Source organism: Anastrepha ludens, chromosome 4, assembly GCF_028408465.1.
Source record: "Anastrepha ludens isolate Willacy chromosome 4, idAnaLude1.1, whole genome shotgun sequence".
Taxonomy (NCBI): Eukaryota; Metazoa; Arthropoda; class Insecta; order Diptera; family Tephritidae; genus Anastrepha; species Anastrepha ludens.
The window spans coordinates 41,382,131-41,399,923 of record NC_071500.1 but is presented as its reverse complement, the minus strand read 5'-3'; the positions used below and the strand labels follow the sequence as shown (position 1 = coordinate 41,399,923).

Below are 17,793 nucleotides of genomic sequence, written 5' to 3'. Positions count from 1 at the left end.
TTTTATTATTATTTCCTTTTTACTTCAATAGCAAAACGTTTTTTTTTTAAATAATATGAATAGTGAAATAAATGTAATTTTAATTTTTAATATTTAAATTCAGTTTCTGTAAAAAAAATGTTTAATAATATACCATTTTATGCATATCTTTTAAATACTTATTTAATTGCGGCTCGCGAAAGATTTCAAATTTTTAAAAATGGCTCGGACTATCAAGGAGCTTGGCCACCCTGGTATAGACCATATTTTTCACGTAGCCAGAGAGAGAGTAGACCAATAGGGTGAAATCGTATTGTCCAAGCCCATGCCATATAATTCAGGCCGTAAAAGGTTTTTAAATAATATATTAATTTATTTATTGGTTCTTCTTCGTACAAGTATTTATTAGTTAGCAAACATACAAAGGAAAAATTATGCATTTAAGTCCTATCGCTGGCAAAAATGCATCCAATTTGTCGTTTTTTTTAGTCTGAAGCCTTTTTGTTTGATTGCTATAAAAAATGTACTTTACAAAATTTCTTTCGCATTAGAAACGCACATATTTTTATGTACATACAACCATATATTAATTGCATACATACTCATATGTATTAAAAATGTATAAGGGGAAAGCAAAAGCTCAAACACGACTGAATTTGAATTAATTAAGTTAACTTATTTGCATATGTAACGCGTACATAAATAAATAAATTGTATTATTAATTTTAGTAATCAAAAATGAGTTGCTACAGTCAAGGGCAATTGCCAAATTTTGTAAGCAGTTTATTATTTTTACAAACTACTTTAGTGTAATTATTATATTATAATATTATATATAGTGCATACATAGATACAAATATGCATAAACAGATATGGAATGTGGTGTAACACTCCGCGTATTAGTATGTTTTAGATATTCTTATATGGTAAATGTGCTCTACCGAAGGACTTGTCCAAGAAGAAGTTCCTTAGGCCAAAAATAACTAAAGCAAACTACACAAATCACACCGCAAAGTACTTTACCTTACTTAAATTAGCAACAACTTGGTTATTGCAGTCTATTACAACAAAGCCAAACTACTTTATAAAACTAAAAACTATTTACAGAATTATGTTAACACTTATGTAACACATACATATGTACTTCTAGTCGTAAAATATGTAGTTTAATTACTTAATAAAATTTACACTAAAAACTGTACCTTCTCAATTAGCTAAAAAATTGAACCCGTCGAAAAAGAAAGAATTTTGAACCCACATAAACTTTGACGTTTTTCTAATTGTCAAATAAAATCCACATTCACGTGTACATGCAAAATAAAACATAAAATATGTTATCTGTCACTTTTACAACACTCCATAAAACTCTGAACACTCAGTTTAGCTTTTTTTTAAGTAAACTACATGCAACAAGCAATTTCATTTAAAGGTTGAATGAATCTTTTTGAGGCGTAAATTTAAACACGTGCAAGTGATAAGTAAATCGGCGTGGGTTATTGTAACAAAGAATAAGAGGAATTAATTAACATAAAAATTACTACATTCATATATACAAATTTGTGTCAACTCTTTTAAAGTACGGAATAATATTTGAGTGTGTAATAAATGTGGACAAATATTTAAAGTGGTGCGTTTTAATTCTATCAACATATTACAATAATTTTTTTTATTTGCAATGGTATTATAATCTTTACGAACAAAATCACCAATTCAAAAAATATAAAATACAGATTAGTATAGCCCTATTTTATTTGGAATATGCAGAGCGTGCCCGCCTTTCATTATTGAGTAAATTTCTGTTCATCCTCTAGACATAAAGCGTCGATGCTACTTTTTTCTTTCTCCCTGCAAAACGGCAGCTCCTTGCAGTTTTGTAATCGATTGTTCAGGAGCATTGTCGCACAATCGCCAACATTCGTATTGGCTTCTCCAACAAGAATCTAAAAAGAAAGTTTGTATATATATTAGATGAGTGTGACTTATTTTTATTTATTTATTTTATTTTATCTATCTTCTATTCTATCTATATATATAAATGTGAAAATCTGTCCCTATGTTCGCTTATAACTCGAGAATGGCTGAACGGATTTATCTTATCTTGGTCTTGAATTATTCGTGGAGGTCTAGGGAAGGTTTAAAAGGTGAGAAAAATTCGAATAATTGCCGGGACAATGGTCAAAACGTGGACCCGGGTAACCTTCGGATGTGTATATACAATATGGGTATCAAATGAAAGCTGTTGGTGAATGCTTTAGTTCAGAGTATTTTTCATGCCGCTCCGTGGCTAGGGTCTCGAGATAGAGACCAAAACGTGGACCCTAGAATGTGTTTGTACAATATGAATATCAAATTGAAGCTGTTGGTGAATGCTTTAGTACAGAGTATTTTTCATGCCGCTCCGAGACTGGGGTCTCGAGATATAGGTCAAAACGTGGGCCCGGGTAACCTTCGGATGTGTATATACAATATGGGTATCAAATGGAAGCTGTTGGTGAATGCTTTAGTTCAGAGTATTTTTTATGCCGCTCCGTGACTAGGGCCCCGAGATAGAGACCAACACGTGGACCCTAGAATGTGTTTGTACAATATGGATATCAATTGGAAGCTGTTGGTGAATGCTTTAGTACAGAGTATTTCTCCTGCCGCTCCGTGACTGGGGTCTCGAGATATAGGTCAAAACGTGGACCCGGGTAACCTTCGGATGTGTATATACAATATGGGTATCAAATGGAAGCTGTTGGTGAATGCTTTAGTTCAGAGTATTTTTCATGCCGCTCCGTGACTAGGGTCCCGAGATAGAGACCAACACGTGGACCCTAGAATGTGTTTGTACAATATGGATATCAATTGAAAGCTGTTGGTGAATGCTTTAGTACAGAGTATTTCTCATGCCGCTCCGTGACTGGGGTCTCGAGATATAGGTCAAAACGTGGGCCCGGGTAACCTTTGGTTGTGGATGTGCAATATGGGCATCAAATGAAAGCTGTCGATAAGTGCTTTAATGTGGGGTAATTTTCATACCTATTGATGACTAGGGTCTCGAAATATATGCCAAAACGTGGACCCACCGTGTCTTTAAACCGAATTAAACCAAACTTACACACATTGTTAAGTAGGTATTGAAGATGGTTTCCGTATAGTTTGAATACCTATTGGTAGATAGGGTCTCGAGATATAGGTCAAAACGTGGACCCGGGTAACCTTCGGACGTGTATGTACAATATGGGTAGCAAATGGAAGCTGTTGATGATTTCTATAGTATAGAGTATTTTTCATACCGTTCCGTGACTAGGGCCTCGAGATAGAGACGAACACGTGGACCCTAGAATGTGTTTGTACAATATGGATATCAATTGGAAGCTGTTGGTGAATGCTTTAGTTCAGAGTATTTTTCATGCCGCTCCGTGACTAGGGCCTCGAGATAGAGACCAACACTTGGACCCTAGAATGTGTTTGTACAATATGGATATCAATTGGAAGCTGTTGGTGAATGCTTTAGTTCAGAGTATTTTTCATGCCGCTCCGTGACTAGGGCCTCGAGATAGAGACCAACACGTGGACCCTAGAATGTGTTTGTAAAATATGGATATCAATTCGAAGCTGTTGGTGAATGCTTTAGTACAGAGTATTTTTCATGCCGCTCCGTGTCTCGAGAGATAGGTCAAAACGTGGACCCGGGTAACCTTCGGATGTGTATGTACAATATGGGTATCAAATGGAAGCTGTTGGTGAAAGCTTTAGTACAGAGTAGTTTTCATGCCGCTCCGTGTCTAGGGCCTCGAGATAGAGACCAACACGTGGACCCGGGTAACCTTCGGATGTGTATGAACAATATGGGTATCAAATGGAAGCTGTTGGTGAAAGCTTTAGTACAGAGTAGTTTTCATGCCGCTCCGTGACTAGGGCCTCGAGATAGAGACCAACACGTGGACCTTAGAATGTGTTTGTACAATATGGATATCAATTGGAAGCTGTTGGTGAATGCTTTAGTGCAGTGTATTTTTCATGCCGCTCCGTGACTAGGGTCTCGAGATATAGGTCAAAACGTGGACCCGGGTAACCTTCGGATGTGTATGTACAATATGGGTATCAAATGGAAGCTGTTAGTGAATGCTTTAGTTCAGAGTATTTTTCATGCCGCTCCGTGACTAGGGTCTCGAGATAGAGACCAAAACATGGAACCTAGAATGTGTTTGTACAATATGGATATCAAATTGAAGCTGTTGGTGAATGCTTTAGTTCAGAGTATTTTTCATGCCGCTCCGTGACAGGGGTCTCGAGATATAGGTCAAAACGTGGACTCAGGTAACCTTCGGATGTGTATGTTCAATATGGGTATCAAATGGAAGCTGTTGGTGAATGCTTTAGTTCAGAGTATTTTTCATGCCGCTCCGTGACTAGGGTCTCGAGATAGAGACCAAAACATGGAACCTAGAATGTGTTTGTACAATATGGATATCAAATTGAAGCTGTTGGTGAATGCTTTAGTTCAGAGTATTTTTCATGCCGCTCCGTGACAGGGGTCTCGAGATATAGGTCAAAACGTGGACTCAGGTAACCTTCGGATGTGTATGTACAATATGGGTATCAAATGGAAGCTGTTAGTGAATGCTTTAGTTCAGAGTATTTTTCATGCCGCTCCGTGACTAGGGTCTCGAGATAGAGACCAAAACATGGAGCCTAGAATGTGTTTGTACAATATGGATATCAAATTGAAGCTGTTGGTGAATGCTTTAGTTCAGAGTATTTTTCATGCCGCTCCGTGACTAGGGTCTCGAGATAGAGACCAAAACATGGAACCTAGAATGTGTTTGTACAATATGGATATCAAATTGAAGCTGTTGGTGAATGCTTTAGTTCAGAGTATTTTTCATGCCGCTCCGTGACTAGGGTCTCGAGATAGAGACCAAAACATGGAACCTAGAATGTGTTTGTACAATATGGATATCAAATTGAAGCTGTTGGTGAATGCTTTAGTTCAGAGTATTTTTCATGCCGCTCCGTGACTAGGGTCTCGAGATAGAGACCAAAACGTGGTATTGAATAAATAAATAAATAGTATGAGAATAAAGAAATAAATAATATGAAAACCATATCTTTTCTGTTCTAAACCATATCTATTCTATTTTAGTGTTCCCAGCGAAGCGGGCCGGGTTTGCTAGTTTTCTTATAAAGCACACAACCAAAAGTAATTTAACAGTGCTTGAACTTATGACTACTATTCTTAATAATAACATAGCGTAAGTACACATAAAGGTAATGTATATGGAGTTAGGAGTGGGTTAGCAGAGTCAGTAGGATATAAAATAAAGGATGGTTAAATTTCAAGGGCCTATGTTGAATGTGAACCACACCTAAATGTCAAGTTTTTTCTGCATTTTATTTGACATTTTTCAATTTCAGACTAGCTTAAATTGAACCATGGAAAGATACACAATCGAGCAATGCGTTAAAGTTATTCAGGCTTATTATGAAAACGGGCGTTCAAATCGAAATTCATATCGCGCACTTCGTGAAGAAAGTCATCTTCAGTGATGAGGCACATTTTCACCTCAGTGGATTCGTTAATAAGCAGAATTGCCGCATTTGGGCGAATGATAATCCAAGAGTGATTGCCGAAAAACCAATGCACCCACAAAGAGTGACTGTTTGGTGCGGTTTATGGGCCGGCGGCATCATTGGGCCGTATTTTTTCCAAGGGCAGTTACTGTACTGTGTCGTTGGTTCGAATCTCGGTGAAAGCAAAATTAATAAAAACATTTTTCTAATAGCGGTCGCCCCTCGGCAGGCAATGGCAAACCTCCGAGTGTATTTCTGCCATGAAAAAGCTCCTCATAAAAATATCTGCTGTTCGGAGTCGGCTTGAAACTGTAGGTCCCTCCATTTGTGGAACAACATCAAGACGCACACCACAAATAGGAGGAGGAGCTCGGCCAAACACCTAACAGAAGTGCACGCGCCAATTATTTATTTATTTTAGTTACTGTGAATAGTGTTCGCTATCGTGAGATGATAACGATACAATGGCTCTTTTGCGCGAAAAATTTGGTGGCCGAATAATCTCACGTCGCGGCGATGTCAATTGGCCGCCAAGATCATGTGATTTGACACCGTTGGACTTATTTCTTTGGGGTTATGTGAAAAAAAAGGTGTACGTCGATAAGGCTAAGGATGAGATAATTCGGCACATTAACGGCATGCCTCAGCGTCATCGAAAATTTGGACCATCGGATGGAGGTGTGCCGCCGAGTCCGCGGCGGCCATTTGGTCGATGTTTTGTTCCATACGTAATTGAGCCATACAAATATTATTATAATATAGAGAAATGACAATAATTTCTTTAAAAAATTCTATTTTATTCAAAATCAACACCGGCGCTTGAAACTTAACCACCCTTTATAAAGAATGTTGAAGTTGTGAAGGTATAGAAATACAAGAGAAGAAAAAAGATAAAAAGAAAGATATACATACATATTAGCAACTATTGGTAACAAAGTAATATTATATATCAGTTCACTTCTAAAGCGCAGTGTGCTTCTGATTCTTTTGATTTTCAGTGGTAGGAGGTTGCAAAAACGGACCGCAAGGACAAAAAAAGCAATCGAATTTTCACGGGGATAAAGTTCTGAATAGTCTATAATAATCCTAGCATACCATAGACTTTGTTTATTTCACTATAGAACAAAGTTTAGTATTATTCAGTTTCACTTCATTGCAGTCGTCAAATTTAAATGTATTTTAGTAAATAACGATGCACTGTGATTTGTTTGGATTTAATAGCAACCCGTTGTCGCAGGCCCACTTGTTAACGTTTTCTAAATCACTGTTGAGGTTATTAAAATACATTTATTGATGGACACAAAGTCACAACTAACATAAATACAATTGAACATAATTGGCATGAACATGAATATTACAATGTTTTAGTACGTTTGGAAGATCTTTGACGGGCCAAGAATAGAACCTTGGGACACACCTTTAGTTATGGGCAAATAGCTGGATAAGCTGTGACTGGCACATACAGCTTACGCACGATCGCTAAGGTAAAATTTTATTAGACTCAATGCTGGCGCTGAAAGTTGAATAATGATGTATTAGGCAAAGTATGCACGCTCCAACCGTTGTGTCAACATGGGCATATTGGATACACGCTTGTATCATATAAGTATGGTTGTACAACGGTTGCGTGAAAATTAAAATTGTTTTTAATTTTTGGTGGGCGTAGTTAGCGGTTGCACTATGAGTTGGAACGTGTATAAGCAGATTGTACAACCAAATTTAGATTAAAAATCTAATTAATGATTCGTTTCCACGACAGTCGGTTCTACGTTACCGAAACGACCCAGATTTATATCCGGTCAAGGACTGTGACTCCAGCAGCATTCCCCGTATGTAAGTATGGGGAATGTTTATGCTGTTACAACAACAACAACAACCAACTTTAGATTTTACATTTTTCTTTTTAGTTCTTTCCACAGAAAAAAAGCTTAAAAAGATAATTAAAAATAATGTTAAAAAATAAAATAAATTTAAAAAAATTAAAAAAATTAAATAAAATTAAAAAAAAAAATAAAAAATTAAAAAAAAATGTTTAAATAAAAGAATTTAAAAAATAAAAAAAAATTTAATTTAAAAAAAATTGATTAATTCATTTTTTTAATTAATTTTTTTTTAATATATAAAATAAGAATAATATATAAAATAAGAATAAAATAAACAATTCGATTATTATTATTGAACAAATTTCACTTGAATCCTGCATTTTGCGAAAAGTTCTACACCACGCATATAATAATAATAAAGTTGGACAACGCGTTGTTTATCATGTTGAAACATTTATGGTATACTAAACAACCGCCCAACTCATTGTACACCGGCTGGAGCGTGTATACTCTATACTATAATATGTGTTTTAAATTCAATAAAATAATAAAGCGATGAGGAGCGTGAGAAAATACCATCAATATATAATATTAAGAATTTCCCACTTCATTTGTCCTACAAAAATAAATCGAGGATAATCAGCATATAATTTCTGCACATTTCCACTATTTCTACTATTGCGAGAAACTCAGTAAACGTCGGAGAGGACTGACTATATCATCCCGACGGTAACATTTAATAGGCATTTTACCACTCTCTTGCCATCTCAGGAGGAAAGGAGTAAGGGATTCTCACTAAACAACTTCGGCACTAGAGCAGCATAGTAGTTTTATGGCACTCCAAAGAGGATTGTGGTGTTGGAGCAGGTATATATTTTCATAGACTCAAAATTGAAAAATCTGAGCGTCTTGGTAACGTTGAAGGTAACGAAGAAGCAGATGTACTGGCAGGAGGGGGATCTGTCATAAATAACATTTTTGGAGAATCGCTATTCACACCACTGGGTGCAATCAAGAACGCAATTTCTTCAAAGTACCTTCGAATCGTGGCCGCCGTAGCCGAATGGGTTGGTGCGTGACTACCATTCGGAATTCAGAGAGAATGTAGGCTTGCATCTCAGTGAAACACCAAAAACAAAGAACACGTTTTTTTTAATAGCGGTCGCCCCTCGGCAGACAATGGCAAACCTCCGAATGTATTTCTGACATGAAAAAGCTCCTCATAACAAATATCTGCCGTTCGGAGTCGGTTTGAAACTCTAGGAACAACATCAAGACGCTAATATATATATACCTTCGAATCGCGGATTGTAGATCTTCAAATCACTACATTCGCATATTGCACTAATTATCTAGTGCACCGTGCCCAACCCTGATTAGCAGGCAACGTTATGGCCCATCTACAATCTCAAACAAGCGCCAACATTGATCAACATGAAAAGACGGGACGCCTGGAGACTCTCGGCAGTCTTAACTGGCTTTTGGTAGTCGTCATTGTCTAACTCTTCTAACGGTAGGTTCATAAAATACTGCCTAAAAATCCCTTTAAAAACTATTTGGATAAAAAGGAGGTACCTTGAACAGGTCGTAGCAGTAGCACAAAAACAATAAGAGCAACGCATTTCGCGTTTGCCTTTGGTCCCTAGAATATAAAAATCTATAAACACAGATTGACAGTTTAGAGTAATTGAAACCAAATTTGGTAATTTAGAAATCGAATAAATAGAAAAAATCAAAACAGCTACTGCTTTTACCTGTGCAATGGACCGTAGATGGAGGTTATTTAAAGTTCGAAGTTTTTTAAATGCTTTGTTTAAACAGGTTGTTCTTGTTGTAGCAGCAGAGACATTTCCGATGCATGTACGGAAAACGCTGCTGGAAGGGGGCAGTCCTTGGCCGGATATAAATCCGGGTCGTTACGGTAACGTAGAACCGACTACGTGGGAACGTAGAAGGTCTCACAGTTCGATGGCGCTTATAAAAAAGTTATAATAATTTTTTAAAATCAGTTCTATTTCACTCCAGAAATATAATATATGTCATTAAAATTCACAACAAAAATTGTGGATATGTAAAAATTGTAATTCGAAAAATTGTTTATTTCTCGGTGATCCTCTAACTGACCACGGAATAAGAGGGTTTAAAATGCTGCTGAAAAATTAACAATAGCATTAAGAATTTTATCTTGCTGTGATTAGATGTGCGACACACTTAAACCCCTGGGTATATTTAACGTCTGAGACACTTCATGCACTTATTTGCCAAAGGAGCGGATGACGTTTTTTATTTTTATTAATTTATTTTTGTGTTGCAATTCTAATTACTTGAAGTCACTACATATGTCACTAATATTTTAGAAATAAATGAATTCTTACGGAAAATCTACTACTCCAAGCAACAAAAAATTATATCCACATGCAAATATTTTCTGAAAAAAAATCTGTACTCAAGGGGATAAATTAAAAAACAATTGCGTCACTCTGCCTTTGAAATAAACAGAATAGCCGAAGCGAAACGCACAAAAGGGTTTCAGGACACTTTAGTCGCTGTAGAGAGCATTTTGAAAAAAAAAAAAACAAAAAACACAGAAGCACGCAGACACGACGGCTGTACTTTTGGCAGCTGCAATATTTGGTAAGTTTGGTAGTTAGTAATATAAGTTGCACATCAAGTAGGAGTGATCCATATCAATAAAATCAAACAGATATTTCTTATATTATATTTTTTTATTTATTAAGTAAATTTCGAATTTGAATTCAATACTTTCACATTTTTTGATATTAGAAATATTTATGTCAAACGGCACTCTATTTTGACTAGGATTAACTGGCTGACCAGAATGAGCCTATGGTAAAAGTCTAAATATGCTCTAATCTGCCTACAATATGTAGCTGTGTTTGTGGTGCATTATTGCGGCTCTGATAAAAGTTAAGTTAACTCGAACTTGTGTGAAAAAATTGATTGAATTGATAAAACCCAAAGAATATCTCTGGAATTTGGCCCATCCACTTTACAAAACCAATTTGTTCAAATTTGGAGAATATAAGCTATAATTCATAAATTGTAGACTCGGCAATCCATTAATTTTAATTTAAAAATGAAACTTAAAAAAAGGTTATAATAATTCCTCTGATCCAGCAAACTCTCTTACTCTATGGAAACTCCGACTTCACTTACATACCTCAAATTCATTGGGGAAAAATTACGCACTTTTCTCATTTAATTTAGCTGGAGGCAATCCAAATAATGCATTTCCTATGAATTTGTAGACGGATCTGCAAATAAGAAAATATTTCCATGTTATATAATATATATATATATATACATATATTTCCAAAACGTTGCCTTAAGTCCACACCCTCTAGCTCTTCTGCTTCAGGAAGATCCTCTTTGTTCGCTATTGCATTGATAACTAAGCCAGGTTCATATGAGCATAACTCTGGCAAATTCCATTTTTTAAATTGCTATGTTGTTAAAACTCAGTGATCCGCACTCCTCATGTACATTAGTTTCAGCCATCTCGATACGCTGATTCATATAGTCTACCATTTATGCGAACTGCGATTTAAATGAATAGATACCGAGAAAATTATACTTCATATTTTCCCGAGTATACTGTTTGTTAAATTTCGAAGCAGTAATCACTTCATCAAGGCTTCTAGGGCTACAACCCTTTTCTTCTAAATGGCTCAAAACCTTCTTTTTCATGTAACCATACACTTGAATTTTTCCCCCAGATACGCATATTTTTGCTTCTTTGGGATCCGGTGCCTGCGCTAGGGCATTGCTAAAATAATAGAAACATTTGAAACTGAATATTTGAGAGGATTTTAGTACCTCTCATGATTGGTTGCAGATTTCGTTAATGATGTTTCTATTTTGTCAAGCTGTTTTTCTGTTTCCACAAGAAGGTTCCTCTGGCCTGGCTAGTTCCTCCTCTAAGATACATTTCTCGTCAGGCCGCTGACTCCTGCAACCATAAAAGAACAATAATAATCAACAAAGAAAATTATTTCTCAAAACACTTACTTATCTCCTTCAATAACTTCCTCCATATTACCCAAGAATGATAGAAAGAAGATTGCGCCCATCAGAGCGTACGTGACGTCACGTTTGCAGAGTTGTGCAGTATTGCCAACCATTTGCTCTTCGCAATAAATTTAGTGCTTTTTTATACCGAAAATGCGACAATTTTTAAGTTTGGTGTTTGTTTCTTTTTGTTTTTAATTTACGGCTAGCGAAACTTTAGGTTAAAAAAAAACTGTATTATTATACAAAAGAAGTTTAAAAAAGGCCACTCTGAGAAGATTTTAGTGCTAATGAAAATTTTTTTACTCTTATAAAATTTGATAATTTGAAAGTGCAAATTTAATTTTTGGCTCCATTTAAGGCTATGCAAAAATATTAAATGCCCCTCTCTCAACTCTTCTTAAGATTGAAAACCTTTTCACACATTTTAAAAAGCCTTTGAATTTATTGAATGCGAATTGAAACCATAGAGGTGTAATCGTTTCTTCCGGTCATCAATCCTTAATGAGACATAGAGCATCAAGAGGTGTATTCATAGTAAAAATAAGCAACAAAATACCAGAAAATACTAAAGAAACCATACTGACATTTTTACAAAAAGAGTACCTTATCTAGTTACATAACTTCAAATATAGCAAAAAAGTCGTTCCCTTAACAAAAAAAAACTCATAAATTAAATTGTACATAAGCATAACACATTTATTTAAAAAAAACGCACATTTTACAGACAATTTGTCACGCATACAAAGTTCTTACTTAACACAATAAGATTTCGCGTTTTATTTTCTTTAAATGGGCATTTAGTGCGTTTTTATATCCAAAGCTAGGCAACTCTGCAGTAGCGAGAGAGAGATTTGACTGCCGAAAGCAGAAGAACACCAACAATACCGGCAATCGCGGGCAATTCCACCAGATGTTAAAAAAAAGTAAAGCTAAATAAAACTGAGTGAATTATTTAAATAACTATTAAAAAATGTATATTTTACAAAATTATAAACATGACATTTTAATTAGAACAGCTAGAAAAATGTCATGAAGAAAGAACTAAAACTCCGAGACAAAAAATAATAAAAATAACAAAAAAAAAAATGCTAAATCAAGTTACGAAAATGGTAATCTGGCCATACTGGAGCTAAAATCACGTAACTAGTTGTCAAATTCGCTGAGCGCCAAGTAACTGGACCACGATGGGCGCCATCTCATTATTCTTTGCATCATGCATATTACCAATTTGTATACTTTTTACACTTGCACACAACGCCGCAGCCAGCTGTTTCAACACAATGAACAGAAATGAACATTAATGCTGCCATATCGTACATATTTTCTAAATAAGGTAATATTAAAATTAAAATAAATTATTTAATATATTATATATAAGAAAACAGAATTCGTAAAATCAATTATATATGTTAACTTAGAAAATTATTAAAATGAAATTTATTTATTTATTTATTTATTTTATTTATTTATTTATTGTCTTTGAATGGATACATTCTTACAGCCTATATTAAGCTAATGTACAATAGTTTAGTAGTTACTAAGAAAAGAACGATTTAAGATGATTGGCTAAGATGCCTTACGGCCATGTAAAATCAGCACCAGAAGAATTGAAAAACATATTTAAATCTGCACACGCCTTAGGAATCGGAGCATTCACCCCATAATTGGTTCTCGAGAAGCTAATTACAAGGTTTCGTACTGTCGGAGCTTCATATTGGGTATATTAAATTGAATAAATAGATTCAGAAATGATACGAATAATAAATGATCACGATAGAATAGATCGTCTGCTATCAAGTGGTTTTAAGTCAATCAATAAATATCGAGAGAGGTGCGATGGTATAGGTTCAGAAAAGTTTAAAGATCGGAGCGCAAAACGAAGAAAGACTTTCTGAACTCTCTCAATCCGATTAGACAGACCTATTTGGTATGGTCTCCAAATAACAGCGGCATACTTTGATCTCGATCTACCAAAAGCACAATACAATATTTTGAGAGTGTGTGGGTTGGTAAATGCAGAACAATTTCGGCGTATGAATGCTAGAATCGCATATGATTGTCTTATGACGTGGTTAACATGGTTGGTGAAATTCAGCTTAGAGTCGAAAATAACGCCTAAGTCTTTAATATCCTCAACGGATTGCAAAGGTAAGCCAGCAATACTATACGAAGTATCCAAAGTATTGTTTGATTTAGCATATTTTACGTGAAAGCATTTGCTTATATTTAGTGACAAACGGTTTAAATAGCACCAGTTCCGGACATTGTGCAAGTCGGTTTACAATTTTTCAGAGTCCCTTACACTGTTAATCACCGCAAATATTTTAAGATCATCAGTATACAACAAGTGCTCAGCAAAAGAAAAGCAAGAACCAATATCGTTAATAAAGAGTATAAAGAGAAGGGGTCCTAGAATACTTCCCTGTGGGAGACCAGAGGACGCAATAAATGCACGGGATGTCGTATTGATCCACGACATAAACGTGGAATGTATACCCAATGATGCAAGCTTCGACAAGAGAATTCGGTGCGATACTTTGTCAAACGCTTAAGAGAAGTCTGTATACATTTTATCAACATGAGATCTGTTCTGGAAGGCTGAAATGCAGTAATCATTGAAAATAGACAAATTAGTGACAGTGGAGCGACTTGCAACGATTAGGCCTTTGACAGCAAAATATAACTTTTCATTCACTGTTATCTCAAAAAGTTTTGAGACAGACGAAAGCTTCGAAACCAGCCTGTAATTGCTAACATCATTTTTATTTCCACTCTTAAATATAGGCGTAACGGAAGTAAATTTCCAGTCGTCAACAAAGATACCGGAGGACAACGATTTATTAAATACTAGCAAACCCGGCCCCCTTCGCTGGGCACACTAAAATAGAATAGATATGGTTTAGAACAGAAAATATATGATTTTCATATTATTTATTTCTTTATTCTTTATTCAAGCGCTTTGGCATAAACAATATTTTTTGTTTTTCTATTTGTTTTTGAGTAAATATAAAATATAAATTGAAAATCAGGAAAAAAGAAGATTGTTTTTAAAGTTCAAATCAACGCATATGAATAAACAATCGTCTTTTTTCCTGATCATCCATGAATTTTTCGTTTCAATTTAGATGTTTTATTAAGCATTGGAGCTTTTTTAACCATTATCCATTTATATTTTTCAAAAAAAAAAAAACGAAAAAAAATTTTTTTTCCACGAACACATAATTTCATTCGGATTTCGCATTAAACTCTCAAATTTCGTACGAAATTATTCACTGTTCCAAAATCCACTCCAAAAAAATTCACAAACAATTTTTACATGTTGCACTTATGTACGTTTTTTCCTTATGGCATCCAAATCAGAAAGAAATATTGACACATTGTAACTCACACTGTCAATTTGACAGTTCAGTTCCGCCCCAAGCGTTAAAAAAGTAACCGACATTATGGCTGGTTCAAAAGAACGCTGTACCCGTTGCCAGTGCTCCGAATTACAACCAATCTTTACGAAACCCATTTTCCATACTTACTTAACAATGTGCGTAAGTTTGGTTTAATTCGGTGCAAAGACACGGCGGGTCCACGTTTTGGCATATATTTCGAGACCCTAGTCATCAATAGGTATGAAAATTACCCCGTATTAAAGCACTTATCAACAGCTTTCATTTGATATCCATATTGTACAAACCCATTCTAGGGTCCACGGTTTGGTCTCTATCTCGAGACCCTAGTCACGGAGCGGATGGAAATACTCTGAACTAAAGCATTCACCAACAGCTTCCATTTGATACCCATATTGTACATACACATCCGAAGGTTACCCGGGTACACGTTTTGGCCTATATCTCGAGACCCTATCTACCAATAGGTATCCAAACTATACGGAAACCATCTTCAATACCTACTTAATTCGGTGCAAAGACACGGCGGGTCCACGTTTTGGCATATATTTCCAGACCCTAGTCATCAATAGGTATGAAAATTACCCCGTATTAAAGCACTTATCAACAGCTTTCATTTGATACCCATATTGTACATACACAACCAAAGGTTACCCGGGTCCACGTTTTGACCTATATCTCGAGACCCCAGTCACGGAGCGGCATGAAAAATACTCTGTACTAAAGTATTCACCAACAGCTTCAATTTGATATCCATATTGTACAAACACATTTTAGGGTCCACATTTTGGTCTCTATCTCGAGACCCTAGTCACGGAGCGGCATCAAAAATACTCTGGACTAAAGCATTCACCAACAGCTTCCATTTGATACCCATATTGTACATACACATCCGAAGGTTACCCGGGTCCACGTTTTGACCTATATCTCGAGCCCTATTTCCAAAATAAAATATAATCCATGTTACTCGTGGATGATGTAGCTTTCGAATGGTGAAAGAATTTTTAAAATCGGTCCAGTAGTTTTTGAGCCTATTCATTACAACCAAACAAACAAACAAACAAAGTTTTCCTCTTTATAATATTAGTATAGATAATTGTAAGAGGCTCAGCGAGACACAAGCAGTTCTTCAGCAAAATGCCCGAAAGGCCATCCGAGTCATAACACATATATAATTTGTGTTTATTTGTGAGTATTCCGACTCCGAACGGCAAATTGTTTTTTATGAGGGGCTTTTTAATGGTAAAAATACACTTGGAGGTTTGCCTTGGCTTGCTTTTTATATAATTCATGCGCGAAGATTCGAACCTGCGCACTTCCGAATGGTAGTCTGTCCACTTCTGTGACCAATGCCCTGAAAACTACATTCATTGTGACTAACAAACCATAAAAATAATGCAATTGGCCCACTGAAACTAAATGCCGCTATGAGTAGGTGTAATATTTTAATAAAACACGGTTAAACACTATTAAGAAAACACTACACATTCCTTTTATATTCGCCAAGTCAATACGACTTTATCTTCCAGAAGTTTTTTTGCAGGCGGTTCTTCCTTTAAATAGAAACTACAAATACTGTACTCCGCAATATTACAATGCTTTTCATTTAGGTTTTTTAAATCTGGAAATAAAAATTTTATTTTTTTGCACAACAGCTGTTTCTAATATATTTGATTCTAAATTTCGAAATTAGAATAGAATAGATATAAGCATATTATTTGCTTTTTGGCCTTTTTTGCCAACTTAAACTAACTTAACAACTACTTACTAACTTTTAAATAATTTGTTAATTAGGTTTTAATAATTTTTTAAGTTAACATATATAATTGATTTTACGAATTCTGTTTTCTTATATATAATATATTAAATAATTTATTTTAATTTTAATATTACCTTATTTAGAAAATATGTACGATATGGTAGCATTAATGTTCATTTTTGTTCATTGTGTTGAAACAGCTGGCTGCGGCGTTGTATGCAAGTGTAAAAAATATACAAATTGGTAATATGGAGGAAGTTATTGAAGGAGATAAGTAAGTGTTTTGAGAAATAATTTTCTTTGTTGATTATTATTGTTCTTTTATGGTTGCAGGAGTCAGCGGCCTGAGGAGAAATGTATCTTAGAGGAGGAACTAGCCAGGCCAGAGGAACCTTCTTGTGGAAACAGAAAAACAGCTTGACAAAATAGAAACATCATTAACGAAATCTGCAACCAATCATGAGAGGTACTAAAATCCTCTCAAATATTCAGTTTCAAATGTTTCTATTATTTTAGCAATGCCCTAGCGCAGGCACCGGATCCCAAAGAAGCAAAAATATGCGTATCTGGGGGAAAAATTCAAGTGTATGGTTACATGAAAAAGAAGGTTTTGAGCCATTTAGAAGAAAAGGGTTGTAGCCCTAGAAGCCTTGATGAAGTGATTACTGCTTCGAAATTTAACAAACAGTATACTCGGGAAAATATGAAGTATAATTTTCTCGGTATCTATTCATTTAAATCGCAGTTCGCATAAATGGTAGACTATATGAATCAGCGTATCGAGATGGCTGAAACTAATGTACATGAGGAGTGCGGATCACTGAGTTTTAACAACATAGCAATTTAAAAAATGGAATTTGCCAGAGTTATGCTCATATGAACCTGGCTTAGTTATCAATGCAATAGCGAACAAAGAGGATCTTCCTGAAGCAGAAGAGCTAGAGGGTGTGGACTTAAGGCAACGTTTTGGAAATATATGTATATATATATATATATTATATAACATGGAAATATTTTCTTATTTGCAGATCCGTCTACAAATTCATAGGAAATGCATTATTTGGATTGCCTCCAGCTAAATTAAATGAGAAAAGTGCGTAATTTTTCCCCAATGAATTTGAGGTATGTAAGTGAAGTCGGAGTTTCCAAGGAGAGAGTTTGCTGGATTAAAAGAATTCTTATATTTTTTTTTAGTTCAATTTTTAAATTAAAATTAATGGAGTGTCGAGTCTACAATTTATGA

At 35.3% G+C, this 17,793-nt stretch overlaps 1 protein-coding gene and 1 long non-coding RNA gene across 3 annotated transcripts; one reads left to right on the top strand and one right to left on the bottom strand.

The window, feature by feature from the left end:
• Window positions 1-262: 262 nt before the first annotated feature.
• LOC128862075 (uncharacterized) lies at window positions 263-11,822 on the bottom strand. Its single transcript, XM_054100486.1, is given in 6 exon segments — window positions 263-1,919; window positions 10,543-10,636; window positions 10,707-10,823; window positions 10,825-11,148; window positions 11,199-11,331; window positions 11,391-11,822. Coding segments are annotated over 4 exon segments (456 nt in total). The 5' UTR covers window positions 10,911-11,148; window positions 11,199-11,331; window positions 11,391-11,822; the 3' UTR covers window positions 263-1,760.
• A 4,918-nt stretch (window positions 11,823-16,740) lies between these two features.
• On the top strand, window positions 16,741-17,505 carry LOC128862074 (uncharacterized). 2 transcript variants are annotated; one of them, XR_008454421.1, is made up of 3 exons: window positions 16,741-16,824; window positions 16,884-17,016; window positions 17,067-17,505. It is a non-coding gene; the product is annotated as an uncharacterized LOC128862074 (long non-coding RNA). The 2 variants fall into 2 exon arrangements; XR_008454422.1 differs by having other exon boundaries at window positions 16,778-16,824; window positions 16,891-17,016.
• Window positions 17,506-17,793: the final 288 nt, after the last annotated feature.